This window comes from Lissotriton vulgaris, chromosome 11, assembly GCF_964263255.1.
Source record: "Lissotriton vulgaris chromosome 11, aLisVul1.2, whole genome shotgun sequence".
Lineage (NCBI taxonomy): Eukaryota > Metazoa > Chordata > Amphibia > Caudata > Salamandridae > Lissotriton > Lissotriton vulgaris.
The window spans coordinates 410,303,450-410,326,971 of NC_141699.1; the positions used below are offsets into that span (position 1 = coordinate 410,303,450).

The 23,522-nt window shown below is 47.2% G+C and overlaps 1 protein-coding gene across 4 annotated transcripts in view; it reads right to left on the reverse strand.

Moving 5' to 3' along the window:
- The window catches only part of TIA1 (TIA1 cytotoxic granule associated RNA binding protein), a 239,181-nt gene that overhangs the window by 126,101 nt on the left and 89,558 nt on the right, over positions 1 to 23,522 (reverse strand). For all 4 annotated transcript variants that reach the window (XM_086943466.1, XM_086943468.1, XM_086943467.1 and 1 more), the window contains 3 exons: positions 6,375 to 6,483; positions 3,764 to 3,859; positions 3,592 to 3,676 (listed from right to left, as the gene is read on the reverse strand). In XM_086943466.1, the coding sequence (XP_086799592.1) occupies positions 3,592 to 3,676; positions 3,764 to 3,859; positions 6,375 to 6,483 (290 nt within the window). The remainder of the gene's footprint in view (positions 1 to 3,591; positions 3,677 to 3,763; positions 3,860 to 6,374; positions 6,484 to 23,522) is intronic.

Genomic DNA, 23,522 nt, shown 5'->3' on the forward strand with positions numbered 1-23,522 from the left:
TTAGGTTGGTGTTGTTTGGTCTCAAAGGAATATGAGCATTAAATCTGACTCAATGAGTGTATCGCATTTAATGTCACTGGTAGGAAAAGTTCAACTTTACAAGTTGCCACTTTAGTGGTCCAAGGTTTCCAGTACCTGTTTACAGATATACACAGGGCTTGTCTGCAGACAGCTTTTGTCCTCCTGGGGAGCTAGGCTAACGATTCCCAGGAAAGAACACAAAGGAGGCCTGCATGCGCGGGATGGGTTACATCCCTCCTGCAGGAAGCCACAGGGGTGTTATTCCAAAAGGCAAGCTTCAAAAGGAGAAGTCACCTTTGAAGGGCAAATTTTTAACATTTAGAAGAGGTGTGCTCTATTGTTTACGCAGTCCGGCTGGCACTGGGGTAGGAGAGGAGAAGCCATTTGTTAAATGGGTTTTACAGGGGCATGTAGCCCCTTGGTAGTCTCACTTCTGTGGGTGAGCTAAGAGCTTGGAGTGTCGAGAAGGGGGTCTCGTCATTTTGGGAGAGGGCAGAAGGGTGTATCCTGGGATAGCCAAATGTCCCAATTCCCAGGAGGGAGGGAACCTGGTTGCCTATTGGATACCAAACGCAGCCCAGAGGGCCTTTTCTGAAGATTAATAGGGCACAGCTGGCACCCAGTATGCAGATTTCAACTAGCCTGGCAGAAACACTGCACTGCTGCACTGAGGGGGACAGCAAAGCTGCTGCACTGAAGGCTGCACATGGTTGCTAGCAAAGCGGGATGGAGCCTGCTGTGTCCTCAAGAAGCAGATATCTCCAGAGCCCAGTCAAGACAGGAGACTCCAAGTGACAGCTGACTGATCGATCTGCAACACAGGGAAGAAAACAGTCGAAGAAGCCTGCTGGGGCAAGATGGTAGCCTAAAGTCTTCAAGCCACAAACACAGCTGCCATGCATTACCAGGGACCAAGACCCCACGCACAGAGTTGCACCCATTTCAAGGAGGCCAAAGTGCTGTCTGATAGCAGCTGGGACCTTCAGAAGTGAGTTATTGACCCAGGAAGGATTGGCCTGTGACCACAACTGTTAGTCCAAAGGTGAATGGACTTTGGCCAGACTGGAAAGGAACTCATGGGATGTCGTCCCTGCAACCAGGACCCCCCTCACCATCTTCAAAGGAATCCCTGCAGAATACCCCCTTCAACCACATCGCATCCACAGCATTCATAGAGCATCTTCAGCATCTTTCATTCCTTGCGCATCAAGATAACTCCATAGGATCCATTTCAACACGGATAAAGTGCCTGGAACTGTTGGAGGATTGATTCTTCTGTTTCCAATGTTTTTGCTGGTCCCCCTGGAAGAGTTGTTTGCTCCAAATACTATTCCCTGACTGCTTTGACACTTACAAAATTTTCAAAGAAAACTTGGGTAGTGTCATTCGTTGAATTTGCAATGGCCTCTTCTCAGTTGAGTAAAAATACTTTGATTATTACTTATAAAATCCATATCTCTGGAACTCTCCTGCAGATCTATTTCACTCTAGTGTCTATATTCTTATACAAATACTATCTATTTTCATAAATTAGTGTCAGATGTCTTGTCTCATGTCGATTTCTCCTAACGTTTATGTGCTGTTTAAATGCTTTAACACTTGTTCCTCTGTGCAAGCCTGGCTGCTCAGTGCCACAACTACCCAGGGTAGAGCTGAGGGATTGACAGACGAAAGGGCTATAATACACCAAATTTCCCCACAATAAATAGCTTGAATGACTAGTCAGTACTTTATTTGTAAAGAGATAAAAGGGACCTTAACGGCAGATAAGTAAATAGAATACTTTAAATGATTATCAATACAGAAAACCAGAAGTCCCTACCATGATCTGCGAACCATCACACAAAAGCTAGGCAGTTTAAAATGGAGGGCGGTGCTCCATGTTATCCTGTGATGGATGAATTGGAGTTCTCATTACAATTAAAATGCTAGGGTAGTTGCTAAAAAACGAATTAAAAAAAAAGTTTGACTAGATGAAGGTGGGATACTGGTGCATAGGATTTACTCTACATAAAAAGATGGCATCTTAACGAGTCAGGCCAGAATCCTTTAAAGACAGCTATCCCAAAACACATGACCTATGAAACAGGTTTTTCAACGTCAAAAATCTTTCAGTCTTTTGGTTTATTCAACTGGCTGACCATCATTTAACAAGTATTTCCTCAAAGTCAAATGCTTCAGCATCAAGATAGATAATACCCTCAATCGCAAACAGATAAGAGCCGAAGGGCGCAGAAAATTAGTGGCAGGAACATTACGTTTTATGCCTCCATTCCTTGCCCTCTCTGCTCTTCCATTCCCTTTATCCCAGATGACTCCCATCAAGGGTACACTCAGTCAAAGCTACATATTCCCCTCTGGCAGTGGTCTTCATACATCCCTTTTGAGGCATTTATAGTTGTGCACGGTCTAATACACCTGCCTTCCCCACTCCTAAAGCAGATACACCCTTTTTATTCAGAGTTCACAATCCGATTAAAACCCTGGAAAGCAAACCACAAAATTGGCGAGGGTTGAAGCAGCCTTTCGATAGGGAAATGCATTACATAAATAGTAATGTATTGTGACAGTTGAAAATAGCATTTTTTTTTTTTGAAAAGTCGCTTGGAGTTGAGTGATGGTTAATCAGCACATGCTCAAATCTCTAACTAGGATGGTGTCAAGCAAAGATTCCAAGCTGGACAGTAGATAAGCAAATGGATTGGGTTTTTAATGTTATCACACTCTGGAGAGTTCCTTAAAATTTTCAAAAAATCAACATGGCAATGTGGTCATAATTCTGTCTGTGCCCATTTCTTAAAAAGTATGTTGTGCCGAAATAAAATTATACAATCAGGTGTCAATTAAGAGTGTGTTCAACTTATTCTAAAGCACCATAAATTAGTTCTCTAATACAAGGAATTTTTTTTGATAAAAACAACTATTCTTATTGAACCCTATTTGATATTGGTGAATAAGCCTTTCAATCGATGGCTCCAAACTAGGGTCCGCTTCAATTTGATCCATCTCTCACTGGGGGATTTTCCGGGGTGGTGTAAACCTGAGGATGCAGATCCCGGTCAGTGTGAACTCTTTTCACCCCAGGAAACCTTACATTTTATGATGTTTTGTCATTTTTATACTGATATTCGCAGGAAATTTTTGATACCTATTTTGAGAAGGGGCTTTTTACAGGTCAGACAAGCGTTAGTCTATTTACAGATGCGGAGTAACACATGCAACATTTTTTATATTGCGTATTTACTACTGGCTGTTGTGAGGCTCAAGAGAAAAACATGATCATGAATTTTGCTTGAATAAGATCGATTGGGTGTATGGGAACTTTTAATTTTGAAAATTCTGTAAATTTGTATACAATGATCTCATAAGTGTTACTGTTTTTATTTATTCTATTTAAATGTTTTTATCGTCTGTGTTGGTTCTGTATTCTACTTTTATGATTTTAATTAATCGAATAAAGTGGATTGATGGATTTCTCTAATACAATTTTACTTTAAAAGTTTTGAACTGAAACTAACAAATGTGTGTAAAACAAAGTAATTTTAAACATTTTTTTAAAAAAAATCATACCGAACAAACGAATAGCCTTTGTCAGGGAAAACTCTTATTTCCATTATCTGTCCAAATGGTGAAAACGTCTGGCGCATAAGTTGTTCTGAAATAAAGGTGATACGGAGAGCAGCAGTTAGAAAGACTGAATTCATTGGGTGCTTAAAAAAAAGACATCTCTCAATAAACGTACCCGTCAGTCCCGACGTAACACCACCACAGTACACAGTGCAGTTGCTTGGACTGGATTGATTAACAACATCGTCGTAAGATAACTGCTTGGTGTTTGCTGGAATGAAAAGGTTTGTTATTAGAAGAAAACTGTCAAATAGGCCTATTACCAATTCATTAGTTTCACAGTGGCCTAGGGATTAACAGCAGTTTAATACTGAATGAAATGCAGAAGGGTAAATTAGTTACCTGTAATCCTAGTTGTCTTCCAAGGTGATACTCAAAGTTCTCAGCACTGAATAGTCCCCCGCCCAATCGTGGGGACCCTGGAGCAAACAAATAAAAAATGAAGCTGCCCGAAACACGTTTGGCCTTGTAGGGAAAACTGTGAGTCAAGCCTGGAATGCTGATTGAGAGATATAGATATGGATATATCCCACTGGGGCATAACATTTTAAATGCGGACTTTCAAAGGCACCAACCGGGGTAAACTTATTCGAACCTGGATGCGAAGACTAGGCATTTCACGTTTGTTGCGCCCGCAACAAACGTGAAATGCTGACCATGAAAACAGCTTTCCTGGTAGCAATCACTTCACTGCGCAGAGTGAGCGAACTGCAGGCACTAACACTACAGGAACCCTACATACAGATGCACAGCGATAGGGTGGTGATGAGAACGGACCCACACTTCATGCCAAAGGTGGTGTCAAGGTTCCACTTTAATCAAACTATTTAGATACAGAGTTTCTTCCAAAAAAAGGCAACAAGAGCTGAAAGGGCACTGCACCCTCTGGACGCCAGAAGGGCAGTCATGCACTACATTGAGAGAACGAAGGAGCACAGGAAAACAAAGCAGTTCTTTGTGTCCTTCGCTAACAGTTTCATGGGAAAACCAGTAACTAAAGGAACAATTGTGCAATGGATCGCCCAAACAATACAGTTCTGCCACAATCAGGCAGGGCAGGAACTAACAGAGGTGACACGTGCTCACTCTACCAGGAAAAAAGGAGCTACAATAGCTTTCCAAGCTAACACACCAATTCAGGACATATGCCTGGCGGCAACATGGGCTTCAGTGCACACGTTCACAAAGCACTACTGTGTGGATATACAGATAAACAAGGAAGCACAAGTCGGACAAAGGGTGCTTCTACACATATTCAATAACCAACGCACATCTTCCACCTAGCCGCCACAAACATGAGAAACCGCTACAAAGTCTATGCACAGCATAGTGAATCTAGAAAGATTCACGCTGCAAAACTAATAGTTTCTTACCTGTCGGTGTAGTTTTGTAGCTTGATGATCTTTCTTGAATAACTAGCGAACCCACCCACCTCCGCCAGAAAGATGAGGCTGGAGAGATAAGGTGGTTGAAACAAAGACAATACTTGGAAAAGAAGCCTTAAAGGTTAAAGCGGTGAAAAAACTTTAGTTGAACATTGCCATAACTTCGGTAACAAAACTAACACGAGAAAAAAGAATCCGAAGATGGCGCCCAGGAGTGGGAGCTTCCGCAGGAAGCGTGCTGACGTCACCGGAAATACACCAAAGGTGGGACGTCGACGCCCACCTGGGATACGAAAAAAAGAAAAAGACTACGAATCCGGACCCAACCACAAGACCGCGGAATGATGCACAGCATAGTGAATCCAGAAAGATCATCAAGCTACAAAACTACACCAACAGGTAAGAAACTATTTGTTTCCGCATAGAGCAACAATTCATTGAACTCTACACAAGCACTCGTTTGCGCACATTTAGACAAGGGTTTGAGGATGGCACGGTTTCTTCATTTGAATTTCTCGGCCTCAGGACTTGTAGCTTGCTGAGCGGTGCTCACGTTCTAAGACACCTGTATGCAAAGAATCTATAATTCACAGAAGGGAGCCCAGATTCAGGGATTGAAAAAACTTCATTTTAGGACACCTACCCACACACTCTTGAAGCTGGAAAACATTTTTTATTTGCACAATATTTTACAAGTGAGGGCCAAGTGGAGGGTGAACACGGACCCTCACTACCTTGACGTGCATGTGAACAGGACTATACCTAAGATTTATAGCCAGCTACCACCATGCAATTAGGATGAAAGGATAACAGCCTCCACTTTGGTGTATGGGGTACAACTATGCTTTGGCCAGAGTTTTAAATGGAGCTCACCTCCAGCAGAGTAGGATTTTAATTTTTTTTGTTTTAGTCTACTGGAGAAAACACAAAGACCAGATAAAATGAAAAATGCAGTATGGTACATTTTCAACCCCTTAAGTACATTAGCTCCCACGGCAGTCTCAGCTTGACAATTTGGTTAGCCAAGTAGGAGACCCCAGATGTACTGAAAACGAAAGACTGAAAATAATATACACTGTTGACAGCACTAATGAAATAGTGGCAGGCAGTAAAGCGGGACTGAGTTTGGAAAAAGACTGCAGCAGGTGGTATGGCGCGCTCTAAAGGTTGCCATGGGTTCAGGGCAAGAGTAGACAGGACTGTGTTCAATGATTAAGTGCTTTTGCAAGTGGACCACCATTTATTCTGACAGAATATTGCAAACAAGTTACAATACACCTATGTAAAACACACAAAAGCGATCATTGGCAAGGGATCATTATTAGAAGCATGAAGACTCACTTTCATATGTGCTTTTGGGAGCAGGTGGTTTCCGAGTTGCCCAATTAGTTCGAATTTGCCTGCCTCCAAGCCACTGACCTCCCATTTGCTGAATGGCATTTTCTGCATCCTGAAGAGAAACAAAACATTAAAATGCATAACAAGAAAACACAATTACAGATGCAGAAACAGAGTACTTCAACCTCAAGAATATTTCATACAAGAACGGTGTGCAATACAAATGAAAAAGTACCCAAAGGCAAAAACTTGAAGTGTTGAGAACAGTTTTTCATCACTAATGTAAAACAGCCATTTTGACAAACTTTCCTAAACGTATTTCATGAACTAGTTTATTTTCAATTAAACAAAGGAGAATGAGTATCAAAGAAGCTAAATTATAGAAGACATAACACTGTTTAACAAAAATCCCTTACTCACGTTGCTATCAACTGCAGTAAGTTATTAATTCTTTAAAGCAAACTTGTGTTCCCTATTGATTATCAATGAGAATAGGCAAAACGCATGTCCAGTAATATCTGTAAAACGCTAGCAACAGTGGTGGGAAGTAAAATAATTTTAACCCCTTCAGCGCGGCGCGAATTTTCGCGCTGTGCTGAGGGTTCTAAGGTTCTAACGGGCTCATGACGGAACGGTTCCGTCATCAGCACAGCTCACCCGTAGCTGATGACGGAACCGTTCTGTCATCAGCATGGAAGGGGTTAAAGGACAGTGGGACTTTATTTTTTAGTACAAGTAAGATACCTACACCGAAATTAACGCACAAGTTACTACTTGTGTAACGATATATCTGTAAGAGACGTTAGTTAGTGATAGATTCCTTACCTTAGAATATCCCCAGGCGTCAGACTGGATCCGGAAACTTTTGCGTAGCAGTACCCTTGCGCGTCGGTAGACGTCGTCTGCGGCTCCGCGTCCGTCGTCGGCGTCCTGGGCGCCGTGATGACGTCGTCGGAGTACTTGGACGCCGCCTCCGCGTGCTGACGTCAATTCTTAGCCACAGCTTTTCCGCGCCAGAAGCGCAGAGCCATGACAAAAACCAACACTGGTGCCAAGAAACTAGGGCCCTGAAAGGGGATGACCTTAACCCTAGATATCGGTTCGCAGAACGGGGAGGATGGGTGGGTCGGTAAGGAATCTATCACTAACTAATGTCTCTTACAGATATATCTTTACACAAGTAGTAACTTGTGCATCTGAAAGAGACACGTTAGTGATAGATTCCTTACCTTAGAATAGATACCCCAGCAATACCATCCCCGTGGTGGTGGGTCTGGGAACCACACCAGAAAGTCCTGGAGGACGGAACGGCCAAAGTAGGCGTCCCTCCGGACTTGACTGTCTAGGCAATAGTGTCTTGCAAACGTGTGCAGCGAGGCCCACGTAGCTGCCTGGCAAATGTCCCGCAAGGGCACACCTCGGCCCAAGGCAGTAGTAGTGGCCGTGGCTCGAGTGGAATGAGCCCTCAGCCCAACAGGGGGTTCCTTCTTAGCCAAGGAGTAACACGCCTGGATGCACAAGATAATCCATCGGGAAATGGTCAGCTTGTGCACCGCTTTCCCTTTCTTAGCGCCCGCGTACCCAACAAAGAGTTGATCATCCACCCGGAACTGTTGTGTGCGATTCAGATAAAATGAGAGCGCACGTTTTGGGTCCAGACGGTGGAGCCGCTCCTCCTCTCTCGAGGGGTGCGGAGGCGGAAAGAAGGTGGGCAACGTGATGGATTGCCCAATGTGGAAGGCCGTGACTACCTTGGGAAGGAAGGAGGGCCTTGTCCGTAATACAACCTTGTCCGGATGGACAGAAAGGAAAGGAGGCTTACAAGACAGAGCCTGGAGCTCACTCACTCTCCTGGCAGAGGTGATGGCTACCAGGAAGGCAGTCTTCAAAGAAAGAAGGCGAAGAGGACAGTTGTGAAGTGGCTCAAAGGGAGCGCACATCAGAAACGTTAGAACCAGGTTCAAGTCCCACTGAGGCATCACGAAGGGAACAGGAGGAAAGGTATGAGTGATGCCCTTCAGGAATCGATTAACGATAGGGGACTTGAACAAAGAAGGTTGGCCAGGCAGCCTCAGAAAGGCTGAAAGAGCCGAAAGATAGCCCTTGACAGTGCCCAGAGCAGAGCCCTGCTGGGCAAGAGAGGGAAGAAAGAGGAAAACCTCAGAGAGAGGGGAATCGAGGGGATCCACAGCCTTTGCTGTGCACCATGCCACAAATCTGTTCCACCTGCAGGCGTATACCGTCTTTGTGGAGGGACGCCTGGCTGCCAGAATAATGTTGCAGACTTCAGGAGGCAAGTCAAATGGCCTCAACTGTCGCCGCTCAATCTCCAAGCATGGAGGTGGGGACTGGACAGGTTCGGGTGGAGGACCGCCCCCTGCCACTGCGACAGAAGGTCCTCCTGAAGAGGCAGACGAACCGGGGGATCGACTGACATACTGAGTAGCTCGGGATACCAGTACTTTCGTGCCCAGTCCGGAGCCACAAGAATGACTTGTGCCCGGTCGCGCTTATCTTCTTCAGCACTCTGGGCAGAAGTGGTATAGGCGGAAAGGCGTACAACAGACCGCAGCTCCACTCGCGACGAAAAGAGTCTCCGAGCGAGTGCCGCCTTGAAAACTCCAACGCGCAGAACTAATGACATTGCGCGTTCTCTTCGGTGGCGAATAGATCTAACCAAGGCTCTCCCCATCGCAGAAAGAGGCCTTGCGCCACGTCCGAGTTCAGACGCCATTCGTGATCCATCGAGCACCGACGGCTGAGTTCGTCCGCCCTGGCGTTCAGAGAACCTGCCAGGTGTTGAACCACCAGGGTCCCGCCCTTATGTTCCAGCCACTTCCAGAGGCGCAGAGCCTCCTGGCAGAGGGTCCACGACCCCACCCCGCCCTGTTTGTTGCAGTACTACATGGCGGCGGTGTTGTCCGTGAACACCTGCACTACACTCCCCCGGACAGAGGGGAGGAATGCCTTCAGTGCTAGACGAATCGCCCGCAGCTCCAAAAGGTTGATATGGAGCCGGGACTCCGCCGGAGACCAGAGGCCTCTGATCTCCGCCTCTCCCATGTGGCCTCCCCAGCCCTGGAGGGACGCGTCCGTCACAACTACGTGCTCCGGTTGGGGAAGGGAGAGGGACCTGCCGCTGACCCAATCGCAGTCCGAAAGCAACCACTGCAGCAGTCTCGCAGTGCCCTCCGAGATCAGGACATGGTCCGACAGGTTAAGACAGAAACCTGGGCACACATCTTAATATCAACAGTTGATACAAAAATTGGTAGTAAATTTTGTCGACACAGGTGGTTTTCTTATAGGTTTTGTTATGTGAAGATGTTCATAGGAATAACAACGCCAGCCGACATGTGTTTCGTCAACAGGTCAGTGCAGGTGACTCTTCAGGACTGGGAACAAGGTAATATAAGAAAATACATTATGTTTACAATACTGTTAGCCTCTTAGCTGCTTCGAACGTTCAGCACCCAGCGCTGAACGTTCGAATAACGAGCGCTGGCCCGTCGGCCAACAGTCGTGCGCAGCACTAGCAAGGTAGTGCTCGCGACAACCGTTGGCCGATGGCAGCGCTTAAGGGGCTAAAGCACATAGGCCAATGCGTGGTGGCATTAGAGGAGACTTAAGTGGCGTGACTACAAGAGAACCAAAAAAGCGTGAAACACTTAACAAAAGAGACCTATAAAGACAAAGACAAATAACACTGGTGGCTGTTTGGAGAGGTCCTATCTTATCCTCTAAGAACAAATTAAAGCACATCTGACAAAAGTAAGGCCAAGTGAGACATCATCGAACATCAGAAATCAATTACAATATTAGCGAAGTCCTACAACGTAGTAATTCTCAAGGAATGGGGTAACATAGTAAGCAGCAGAAGAGCATAAACGTGGGATTCACTTGGAGAGCATATGGAATGATAAGCCTCTCAAGGAATTGGTAGAAAAAGGAAAAACAAGTGCACAACTTGAATGAAACGAAAATGACACCAGGCGCATTGTATTGACTATTACATTTGCCCCATAATATGTGTTTAAGTGAAGAAAACGAAAGTGCATCTAGGCGAAAACAGCTAATTCTGCGAGGCTAAATCGATGAAATAGGCATAGTCAGACCAACAGGTGGTTGAAGGCGGTCAGTCTATTTCACTGAAAATGGTGAGAAAAAAATAATATAGTTCATGCTACATCGCTAAGCTAGAATGTGTAACTACGATGCGGCATGCAATTGGTAATATTTCACTGTAATAACCTAGTTAAAATCGGCTGTTCAACATCAAGTACAAGTAGAGTAACATTGCTAATGTGAGAAAAAAAAAGCTGAAAATGCTAACCAATAAGGCTTTTAAATTCAAGTAGAGACCAAGGAAAACTGTAGTGTTTCAGGTGCGAGGAAACGAAAGTGCTTAAAGATGCGAGGTGGCGGCAAGTCAAAAATTTTATAAAAACAACGGGTATGATAATAAGAGCAGCATGTTTTACCTTGGGAGGCGTGGAAGGGGTATCTAGGGGAATATGGGAGAACGGACACCGGGAGTGAGCATAAGGTGGATGAACAAAAGTTACTTCCCTGTAAACTGTGGTTCTCCAGTATTGGTTTCTTTCATAGATTCACAAGCTTGAATATTCCCCGTCGTTGAAGTGGGAGTCCCACGGTACATAAAATAGCAGTAACATATGCATGTATACATGAAAAATATAAATAAAAATATACATACATATAATGTAATAAAATTGTAAATTTTAAAAGTACCTTTCAACATAATAGGCCCATTGAAAAGCCTAAGGGAGAACTCACTTTAGTAGCATATTAGTGTCATTATGTGTAGGTTCACATTCCAGCCAATCAGGCTGTAGCCTCCTCTAGAACCTTCTCCTCAGAAGCCCAAGTCTTCAGATTTTCGTAGCACAAATAAGTAAAAGTGCCTGAGGAGAAGAGAGCCTCTGAGGGGAGGATGGGAGGGGCGCATGAGAATCTATGAAAGACACCAATACTGGAGAACCACAGTTTACAGGTAAGTAACTTTTGTTCTTCTCCAGTATTAGGGGTGTCTTTCATAGATTCACATGCTTGAATAAGAGTAGAAAGCAGTAAATCATCACATAAGTCATAAAGGTGATATACCAAAAGCAAGTAAGGTAAACATATCAATCAAAATGCAATGAATATTAAAATATTATTAGAAAAAAACCTTTATGACTGGAGGCGGGTAGCAACAGAGGCTCACCTTTATTGGAAACGATTCCGCAGGACCGCTTGACCTACTTCTGCATCCGCTGCGTCTGTTGATTGCAGGCGAAACTAAATCTATGATAAACATTGCGAGCCTTACCGCAGCACAGGCGCTGCCATCCCTCTGACCTGGGACACCGCATCTTGATTCATCGCAGCCCGCCCGCCCCCCGCCGCCCGACCCCCTCAGCCACCTCGGAGGTCCTGCCTCTGTGTGGTGTGGGCGTGGCACAAGGACTACAAATCTCAGCAGCGCTAGCGGCGCATACCGCTACCTTGCGCGCCAGGAGGCGCATAAATTCGACGTCACCCCGGTCGAGGGGGTGAAACTAAATCTATGATAAACATTGCGAGCCTTACTGCAGCACAGGCGCTGCCATCCCTCTGACCTGGGACACCGCATCTTGCTTCATCGCAGCCCGCCCGCCCCCCGCCCGACCCCTTCAGCCACCTTGGAGGTCCGGCCGCTGTGTGGAGTGTGGGCGTGGCACAAGGAGCACAAATCCCAGCAGCGCTAGCGGCGCATACCGCTACCTTGCGCGCCAGGAGGCGCATAAATTCAACGTCACCCCCGTCTCGCGGGACGCCGGGCGAAGCCCGGGCAAAGGGCAGGCCCTCTGAGGCCCGACGAGGAGATCGGGTTGGGTACACCTCCTTAACATCTCTGCCCAACGTTTTAACAGGTAAACTTTCAGTAAACCTTTAATACAATTTGTATGTGTCTACAAAGCGCCCCTGTGACTTAGTATACTATACCCCAGAAATACAACACCTTTTTCGACATAGGCCTCTGCTGCATTACTCTTACTGGGAGACCCCTGATTTATTTATTTCTACTCAGGGCATGCTATTTCAGCCTTGCTACGATCACACTGCAATGTCTACCAGGGGAAGTAGAAGTAAAACTGCTGCAGCAAATAGTACATCTATTATTGGCCCCATTGACAACTTTATTACCAGAACTCATGACGCTATTGATTTAAGCATCTCCCTTCTTGAAAGAAGAGTCTCACAAGACATAGAAGCTGCCAAGCGTAGGGTCTCACACGAACTATTAACTAAACGCTCCTCCCTTGGCGAAATCTTGCTGGCAAAAACTCCTGCTAAACACAACGAGCCACAACCAGGCTGTCCGCAAGAAATACGGCCTGATCTGCACACTATTCGTAATGAAATCAATTTATCAGCAACAGATCCACTGGTTGACTGTGATTCCGATACGAGTAACTATCTAGAAAAGACACCAGATCTAAATATAAATCTTACTCCGGAAAACACAGAAGAGAATAGTCCTATATTAGTAAGACCCACTGAAAAGGGCGCAATTCGTAAACCGACTCAACAACCAATAATAACTATCCCTCCTGCTGCAAAATTACATAAAAAACCCAAAGCTTCATCTAGAAAAACCACAACTAAACATTCCACAGTCAGTGGAACAACAAAACAACCCGAGGCTTCAACTGAAGACATGCAGGAAAAAGTCCGGGAGTATACAAATAACCTTGACGCATCAGTAAAACAAATAAAAGATGACCAACTAATAGAAAGAATTGGCAATCTCCTGGCGATCTTCATCTCACCAATCTAATCTAGATTGACTCGAATTGAAAAGAAACTTGAGGAACTTATCACTGTTAACAAAAAGACTTCCTCTAGAGATATCGCACCTACTAATACAGCGGGAAAAACAAGTACCAGGAAAACCACCACTATGAAACAGACAGAAAAAGTCATATCATCTGTAGATAGAACAACAAAACCACAACCAAATCCAGCTCCTTTTGTAAGCAGAGATAAGCCTATAAACAACCCTACTACAGGAAATGGCCCAATTTTGAATACAACTACAAGCACTCAGGCTGTAATCACTACACCAGGAAAGACGACTATCATCCCAGGAGAAAAAAAAAAAAAAGAGACACAACCATTCGATTTCTACTTCCACAAACTCTCAAAGACCCCGGCCAACACATGGCCCACCATACAATTCAAGGCAGATCCCTTCAAGAATCAATCTTCCTCCTGAATGTGGTGCTTATGTATTGATTTTGGTAAATGTTCCTAGACTCAGACATGATCAAGAGGAAACTTTTTCATCTTTGAAAAATAAGATTTTACACTGGCTGATAGCAAACTGTAATTATCCGATAGAATGCACAGGAGAAATAAACAATGTACAGAGAGTAGGATGGATAGGCCCTTTAAAGAAAAAATTCGAAGGCGACTATCTATAAGCTTTAGGAATCCACAATGGGCCGAGAAAACTCTGGCTAGAGCCCCTCCTCCCTCGGTTTGGGAATTTAATATCACCTTACTCCCGCTGGGGTACTTCTATAGACATCTGATCACTAATGTACCAACAATGGAATCCAATTTAGCCACTCCTTTTCTCGAGCATCATCTAATGCTCGAAAACAACTCCCCCTTTTTACAGCAGTATCCCAAATTCACATATCCGAACGCTCATATGCAAAGACATCAACCACAGGTGCATTCTCATTTCACACCTCATCCTTACCTGTCCACAATGCCACATAAAGAGTACAGGGACCCTCGCTAGCAACAAGTTGCTGCCGCACCTGGCAATCTTTATAGTATTCCAACACAAAATAGGTTTGCCGCACTATCCAGTCTTGATTTTAATGATTGACAAAAAAACATCCATCTCGAAGGACCAGTGTCTTATACATTAAATCCAGAAGGCCAGATGTTAGATAGTGCCTCCTATACACAGGAAATAGATATTCAAAACCCTACAGTAGAGAATACTCTAAATACCCAAAATCAAATGATGAAACTAATTTAGTACAAACAACAATTAGTCTTGAACTCCCGGGAAATTCATTAATTAAGATAACTTCTCCCAGACATAACAGAAGTACTACTTCAATACATATAACTTTCTGGAACATAGCAGGTTTGCTGGCTAAAATAACAAATCCTAACTTTATAAACCAAGTGACCGCGAGCAGTCTTATCTGCCTCCAGGAAACTTGGGCCATTGAGCATCTACATATAATGGGATACAAGACTTTTCTTTCCTCAGCAAAAAAATCTTCATCTGGAAGAAATAGCGGTGGCTTAATTATCTACATAGCCAATACTTTACACCACGAAGAGATCGTCCCTGTTAAACTAAACGAGAATTACCAAATAGTTATTCTAAAGACAACTAAACAGACGTTTTACATTATTGTAAATTTATATAATAATAAGAAACTAGACGATCTGACCAATCTTCAAGAGATTTCTCTAACTCTACAAGACTTAAAAGAGAAATTCATTAATAAAACATGCACCATACTTTGGGGTGGCGACTTTAATATCCACTTATGTCAGAATAATAATACAGATAAATGTGGGATTGTGGAAGAGGATGGTAATATGATAACTCACTTTACTCACTCACACGAAGGCGATAAAATGAATGAGGCTGTAACTGAACTAGAACTGGGATTTGCAAACGAATTAAAAACTTCCCAAGTACCCTTTTGTGGAACGGAACCTTCCCCTACCTCCCTTGGGGGATGGCTCAGAACGGATTCTCTGGGTTCCGATAACGATCCAACAGCGTCCCTGGCAACACGGTCTCCTCCCCTTTCTCTTTCCATGCAGGAACCAATCACGAGTGACGGAAGCACCTGACGCTGACCCCGGAAGTCCCGCCTATGATCCCTGCCCGGAACCTGGAAAAGGAGGCCGTGGAGAAGGAGGAGCGTTCTTGACGGCGGACTCGTGGCAGGAGACAGCATACCAAGAACTGGAGGCGGTGGACGGAGATAGCGGAGGCAGAGGAGAAGCGAAGACCGGAGGCGAGGAGGAAAAGATCTGGAGCGAGGACTGGTGGAGTCCCCAGGAGGTGGCTGGAGAGCGGCCGCAACTCGGAGAAGAGTTGCGGCGGGGCATGTGAGTACCCTGTCTCCTGAATTCCAGGTCGAACTGTAGTGTATATAGATCATCCCCTCACGGTATAGCACTCCTAGGAGCACTGTATATAGAAACACTCCCCGAGACACTGTACATAGAGAACGCCACACCGGATCCCTCACTGCTTTCACCCTCTTCCGTCCCGCTAGTACTCCTTCCCATCTTCGCCCCTTCCGAACCCTCCTCACTCTCTCCTTTTTCCCACCACAACCCGGGTGTTGGTGTCAATGTTCAGAATCCAACAAGGAGGACAAATTGCCCTGTTCTGTCTCTCTTTAACTCAGAGGGCCACCGGATCCACAGACCTAGACGAAGAAGACGTACCACGCGAACTCATCCCGGATCATTCCTCCCTGACGACTGCATCCAAGGACCTTCCCTCTTCAATCCTTTGTTACCCGTACCTCCACAAACCCTACTTCTGTGTATGACAATAAAAACAGCTAAGACATAGCTCACTATATACGGCCTCCACGCCTGTTATTCCGGTCCGCCCAAACCCATAGCCCGCAGGTGGTGTCAGAAGTGGGATACACCGGAAGCATGGAGGCGGCAGTAAAAAAGCTGGCTGAATCCCAGGAGCAGATGGGGAAGCTCATGGAACAATTCCTCAAGACTGCAGAAGAGGATCGGGGGCAGTTACATGACGTCCTGAAAGGCCAAGGCACAGCGCAAGACCAGGCCCTAGGAAAATTAACCGACGTGTTGGGACAACAGAGGCCCGTCACCTCCCTTCCGTCGGTAGTACTACAAAAGTATGTTCCGGGGGAAGACCCGGACTTCTTCTTTACAAACTTTGAACGTCTGGCCCATGCTGCTGCTTGGCCACTCGACCGTTGGGGTCACTATCTGGGTCCCCTGCTTACCGGTGAGTTACAGGCGGCCTACCAGCAGGCCAACATCCAGGGACAGACCCTGTATAATGATATAAAGGCCTGTATTCTAGAGCGTCTCGGAATCGACGAGGAAACATATAGGATACGCCTCCGACAAGCAAAGGAAGGGCCACAGGAAAATCCCAGGGCTCTCTCGTTCCGTATTCAGGATTTGGCTAATCGCTGGCTGAAGCCCGCCACCTTCTCCAAAGAAGATATTCTAGCGAAAATATATTTGGAACAATTTTTGGCTTCCTTACACCCCTCCACCCAGAAGTGGGTACGCCAACACGCCCGCCTGACGCTGGAGACGGCGGTGGAAATCGCCAGTGCTTTCAGTCGTGCACAGGAGACTCAGAGGATAAAGGAAGAACACCCACCCCGAAGCCATCACCCCAATCACATCCGAGCCCAAAGGCCGTCCCTACCCAGAAAACCAGAACCGGTTCCCCTTTTTCCCTACCCCGACAACCGCCCCCGGGACCCCAGTGCTATCATTGTGGGGGTTACGGTCATATCGCCAAAGTTTGCCAGCAGAAAGAAGAACCCATGGAGGTAGGACTGGTTAGAAACCTGGTATGTGACACCCCGGAGATGGAGCCCCCTCGCTTTCACTGTCCGGTGAGGATTGACGGACAACCATTAAGGGCTCTGGACGATTCCGGTTGCCGGCAAAGCGTATTACGCCCACAGGAACTTCCGACCCGCATAGGACCAGTGACCGGTACGGTTGCCATCCAGTGCGTACACGGCGACACCAAGAGTTATCCCACCGCCAGGGTACGGATACAACATCATGCAGACCAAGGAAGCCTACTGAACGTAGGCTTGGTACCCAATTTACCGGAACAAGTAATTCTGGGCAGTGATTACAGCGGACTCCCTCACCTCCTCCAGAAAACAACATTCTCACTAGAGAAATGGTGGGCAGAAGCACCATTTCCCCAAACCATTACCAGTACGGAGATGCCTGTTAAACCCTACAAAACTAAGAGCCAAAAGAAGAAGGAGAAAAGAAATCACACTACCGCATATCCCATACAACTGAATGACCATCCCTGGGAAACTGATAGGGAGTTCCGGGCGGCTCAACAGGAAGATCCCAGATCACCTGGAACCGGGCTCTGGATAATGAAGACCCTCTTCAAGTAGGTCCCTACTTCTATAAACGGAATGGACTATTGTACAGAAAGGGCGGACCTCAGCAAGCCTCACAGTTGTTAATCCCCGGCCCCTTTCAGGAGAAGGTGTTGTTCCTGGCCCACAGCCACCTATTAGGGGGACATTTCGGCGATGTATAAACGGGACAATCCATCTTAGACCGGTTCTATTGGCCGGGGGTCTATCAGCAGATAAAACGATACTGCCAGGAGTGCCCCGTCTGCCAGAAAAATAGCCGATATCGCCCTCCCCGAGTACCCCTCCAACCTATGCCCCTCATAGACGTTCCCTTTAGTCGAGTCGGCATGGATCTCATAGGTCCCCTGCTTCCTTCGAGAAGTGGGTGTCGATACGCCCTTGTCTTGGTCGACTATGCCACTCGTTTTCCTGAGGCAGTGCCCCTGCTCCAGCCTACCACCCAGAACATTGCAAAAGCCCTTATCTCGATATTTTCACGTGTAGGTTTTCCCCGAGAGATCCTAACTGATCAAGGGACCCCCTTTGTCTCCTCCCTCATGAAACAAGTATGTTCTCAGCTTGGTGTAAAACAGATAAGGACCTCTGCTTACCACCCCCAGACCGATGGACTAGTCGAACGCTACAATGCCACCCTAAAAACCACTCTAAAGAAACTGTTGGCCCTAGAAAGTAAAAGATGGGAAGAGATGTTACCCCTAGCCTTGTTTGCAATCCAATGCAAGGTCCAAAGCAGCACTGGTTTCTCCCCCTACAAACTATTATATGGGAGGGCTCCCCGTACCCTGTTGGACATGGCAAGAGAAGGCTGGGAGGCCGAGCCTGACCGCACCAAACCCCTCCCGGAATATGTTGCTAATTTAAAAACACACTTGGGACAAATAAGGGAAATCGTGCGTCAAAATCTTTTGACGGCTCAGATCTCCCAGAAACGTCAATACGACAAAGGAACTAAGCCCCGTTCCTTCGTCCCGGGTGATCTGGTACTCCTCCTTCTGCCATCCTCAGACCATAAACTACTGGGTCAGTGGCAGGGCCCTTTTGAGGTCCTACGACAGGTAACCCCTGTGACCTACGAAATAGAGTTAGATCCTAAACGAGGGGTCACACAGATTTACCATATAAATCTCCTAAAAAGATGGGAAGGACCCCGGCCTGTTCTGTCCAGTCTCACTACCCCAGCACCCCTCCCTTACGAGGTCTGTTTTGATCCCGACTTGCGAGAACCACAAAGAGAAGACCTTCGTACTGCCTTGACCTCCCTACAGCAGGTATTTTCCTCCTTTCCAGGCCATACCACGGTCATAGAACACGCTATTCTAACTGAGCCTGGAAAAACCGTTAGACAACGGCCATATCGAGTTCCAGAGGCTCGACGGACGGTGATTAAAGAGGAGACTGACGTGATGCTGAAAATGGGCATCATAGAACCGTCCATCAGTAATTGGAATTCCCCTATTGTTTTGGTACTGAAGCCTGATGGCTCGGTACGATTTTGTATAGACTTCCGGGAAGTCAACAAGATCTCCTGTTTTGACACATACCTGTTACCCCGGGTGGATGAAATGGTGGAACGCATAGGCAAGGCCAAGTACATCAGTACCCTTGACCTATGCAAGGGCTATTGGCAAATCCCCCTCCGTGCGGAGGATAAAAAGAAAACCACCTTTTCAACACCCGATGGCCTGTTTCAATTTAAGGTAATGCCCTTTGGGCTTCACGGTGCTCCCGCCACCTTTCAGAGGGCCATGAATCAGGTCTTACAACCTCATTCCCAGTACGCAGGGGCATACCTAGATGACATTATCATCTATAGCGACGATTGGGATCAACACCTACATCATTTACAGAAAGTCATTTCCTCGCTGGGGAGCCATGGGTTTACCATTAATCCCTCCAAGACCACCCTGGCCGCCCAAACTGTGAAATATCTGGGGTTTTTACTGGGCGAGGGAGTCATCAGACCACAAAACAAATGCCATACAGTCCATCCCCTTTCCACAGACACGGAAGGAATTAAGGGCTTTTCTGGGTCTCCTGGGCTACTACAGGAGGTTCATTCCCCGCCTCTCACAGACCGCTGCTCCCTTAAACGATCTCCTCAAAAAGTCCACGAAGGCAGAAGAGGCCTTACGCCATCCAACCCCGGGGTTGCTTCAAGCCTTCAGCCAACTGAAGCAATCTCTTGTTTCCGAACCCGTCCTTGTTAGCCCCGACTACACCAAGCCGTTTATCCTTCAAACGGATGCTTCAGACCAGGGTATAGGGGCTGTGCTGTCCCAGAAAGACAGACGGAAACGAGAGACCAATCCTCTACCTTAGCTGGAAACTCTTTCCCCGGGAGCTGAATTATGCGGTAATCGAAAAAGAGGCCTTGGCTATTAAGTGGGCAGTAGAAAGCCTACGATATTATCTGGACGGACACGAATTCACCTTATATACGGACCATGCGCCACTAGAATGGATGGCGAGAAACAAAGGACACAATGACCGTGTTCTACGATGGTTCCTTACCCTTCAACCCTACAGATTTACAACCCTACATCGAAAAGGGGTGGAGCAGGGAAATGCCGACTACCTGTCTGGAACCTTCCCCTACCTCCTTGGGCGATGGCTCAGTACTGATTCTCTGGGTTCCGATAACGATCCAACAGCGTCCCTGGCAACACGGTCTCCTCCCCTTTCTCTTTCCATGCAGGAACCAATCACGAGTGACGGAAGACCGGAAGCACCTGACGCTGACCCCGGAAGTCCCGCCTATGATCCCGGCCCGGAACCCGGAAAAGGAGGCCGTGGAGAAGGAGGAGCGTTCTTGACGGCGGACTCGTGGCAGGAGACAGCATACCAAGAACTGGAGGCGGTGGACGGAGATAGCGGAGGCAGAGGAGAAGCGAAGACCGGAGGCGAGGAGGAAGAGATCTGGAGCGAGGACTGGTGGAGTCCCCAGGAGGTGGCTGGAGAGCGGCCGCAACTCGGAGAAGAGTTGCGGCGGGGCATGCGAGTACCCTGTCTCCTGAATTCCAGGTCGAACTGTATAGTAGTGTATATAGATCATCCCCTCACGGTATAGCACTCCTAGGAGCACTGTATATAGAAACACTCCCCGAGACACTGTACATAGAGAACCCCACACCGGATCCCTCACTGCTTTCACCCTCTTCGTCCCGCTAGTACTCTTTCCCATCTTCGCCCCTTCCGAACCCTCCTCACTCTCTCCTTTTTCCCACCACAACCCGGGTGTTGGTGTCAATGTTCAGAATCCAACAAGGAGGACTAATTGCCCTGTTCTGTCTCTCTTTAACTCTGAGGGCCACCGGATCCACAGACCTAGACGAAGAAGACGTACCACGCGAACTCATCCCGGATCATTCCTCCCTGACGACTGCATCCAAGGACCTTCCCTCTTCAATCCTTTGTTACCCGTACTTCCACAAACCCTGCTTCTGTGTATGACAATAAAAACAGGTAAGACATAGCTCACTATATACGGCCTCCACGCCGGTTATTCCGGTCCGCCCAAACCCATAGCCCACACCTTTACACCAACCTTTAATGGTAGGGGACTAAAGAGTCTGATAGACTACGTCTTGATTTCAGCACATAAAGGCCCAAACATAGAATCATTTGAAGTAGTCAAAAACTCTTTAAGTGATCACTTCCCGATTGTAATCGCCCTAAGAGTACAAAAAAAACAAAAGGATCTTGACACATTTTCGTTACTACATCAACAAAACCTAGAGCTGGGTTCTTTTAACGGCTATACCCTAAAATGGGGAAATATTGACAAAAAAGCGATCACTTCAGGAGTAGTTACAGCATGTAAAAATGAGATATCCCTTTGTCTAGACTATGAGGCAAAAAGTTCTAATAGAATAGCTAGTTTCAATACCATCACAGAAAAGATAAACAAGCATTGGAAATGCAATAGGGCTCGCATTAGGAAAGTTTGAGCTATTGGTCTTATAAATGAATTTTTTTTTATTTATGTGTTTTTTTTTAAATAGCTAAATTAATAGCTTTGTCATTTACAATGCCAATAGTTATAACTTTCGCAAATGTGACACCTATAGCATTTGTAATGCAACATGTTTTGTATTTACGTGACTTAGATGTATTGATATTACAAATAACAACGGCTTTTAATTTTTAAAAATAATTAATACTTAAATTTATTTAATTTGTAATGGCAATAGCTTAAACTTTTGTAAATAACTTTTGTGAAGATTATGTTCAGTGTTTTTATTGTGACGAAAATTCAAGAACAGAAGTGATTTGTAATAAAGCGTGAAAGCTTGAAAACAGCTTGAAACATTGAAAGAACATATTTGAACCAGTGATGCTGTGGTTGCGCTGAGAGATGCTGTGGTTGCGCTGAGAGATGCTGTGGTTGCGCTGAGAGATGCAGTGGTTGCGCTGAGAGATGCAGTGGTTGCGCTGAGAGATGCTGTGGTTGCGCCGAGAGATGCTGTGGTTGCGCCGAGAGATGCTGTGGTTGCGCTGAGAGATGCTGTGGTTGCGCTGAGAGATGCTGTGGTTGCGCTGAGAGGTGCTGTGGTTGCGCTGAGAGGTGCTGTGGTTGCGCTGAGAGGTGCTGTGGTTGCGCTGAGAGGTGCTGTGGTTGCGCTGAGAGGTGCTGTGGTTGCGCTGAGAGGTGCTGTGGTTGCGCTGAGAGGTGCTGTGGTTGCGCTGAGAGATGCTGTGGTTGCGCTGAGAGATGCTGTGGTTGCGCTGAGAGATGCATGGGCAGAGCTGTGTGGTGGGTGCATGGGCAGAGCTGTGTGGTGGGTGCATGGGCAGAGCTGTGTGGTGGGTGCATGGGCAGAGCTGTGTGGTGGGTGCATCGGCAGAGCTGTGTGGTGGGTGCATCGGCAGAGCTGTGTGGTGGGTGCATCGGCAGAGCTGTGTGGTGGGTGCATCGGCAGAGCTGTGTGGTGGGTGCATCGGCAGAGCTGTGTGGTGGGTGCATCGGCAGAGCTGTGTGGTGGGTGCATCGGCAGAGCTGTGTGGTGGGTGCATCGGCAGAGCTGTGTGGTGGGTGCATCGGCAGAGCTGTGTGGTGGGTGCATCGGCAGAGCTGTGTGGTGGGTGCCTCGGCGGAGCTGTGTGGTGGGTGCCTCGGTGGAGCTGTGTCGGTGGAGCTGTGTGGTGGGTGCATCTGTTGAGCTGTGTGGTGGGTGCCTCGGTGGAGCTGTGTGGTGGGTGCATAGGTGGAGCATGTGTGGTGGGTGCATAGGTGGAGCATGTGTGGTGGGTGCATAGGTGGAGCTGTGTGGTAGGTGCCTCGGTGGAGCTGTGTGGTAGGTGCCTCGGTGGAGCTGTGTGGTAGGTGCCTCGGTGGAGCTGTGTGGTAGGTGCCTCGGTGGAGCTGTGTGGTAGGTGCCTCGGTGGAGCTGTGTGGTAGGTGCCTCGGTGGAGCTGTGTCTTGGGTGCATCAGTGGAGCTGTGTGGTGGGGTCATCTGTGGAGCTCTGTGGTGGGTGCATCGTTGGAGCTGTGTCGGAGGAGCTGTGTGGTGGTTGCATCAGTGGAGCTGTGTGGTGGTTGCATCAGTGGAGCTGTGTGGTAGTTGCATCAGTGGAGCTGTGTGGTAGTTGCATCAGTGGAGCTGTGTGGTGGTTGCATCAGTGGAGCTGTGTGGTGGTTGCATCAGTGGAGCTGTGTGGTGGGTGCATCAGTGGAGCTGTGTGGTGGGTGCATCAGTGGAGCTGTGTGGTGGGTGCATCAGTGGAGCTGTGTGGTGGGTGCATCAGTGGAGCTGTGTGGTGGGTGCATCAGTGGAGCTGTGTGGTGGGTGCATCAGTGGAGCTGTGTGGTGGGTGCATCAGTGGAGCTGTGTGGTGGGTGCCTCGGTGGAGCTGTGTGGTGGGTGCCTCGGTGGAGCTGTGTGGTGGGTGCCTCGGTGGAGCTGGGTGGTGGGTGCATCGGTGGAGCTGGGTGGTGGGTGCATCGGTGGAGCTGGGTGGTGGGTGCATCGGTGG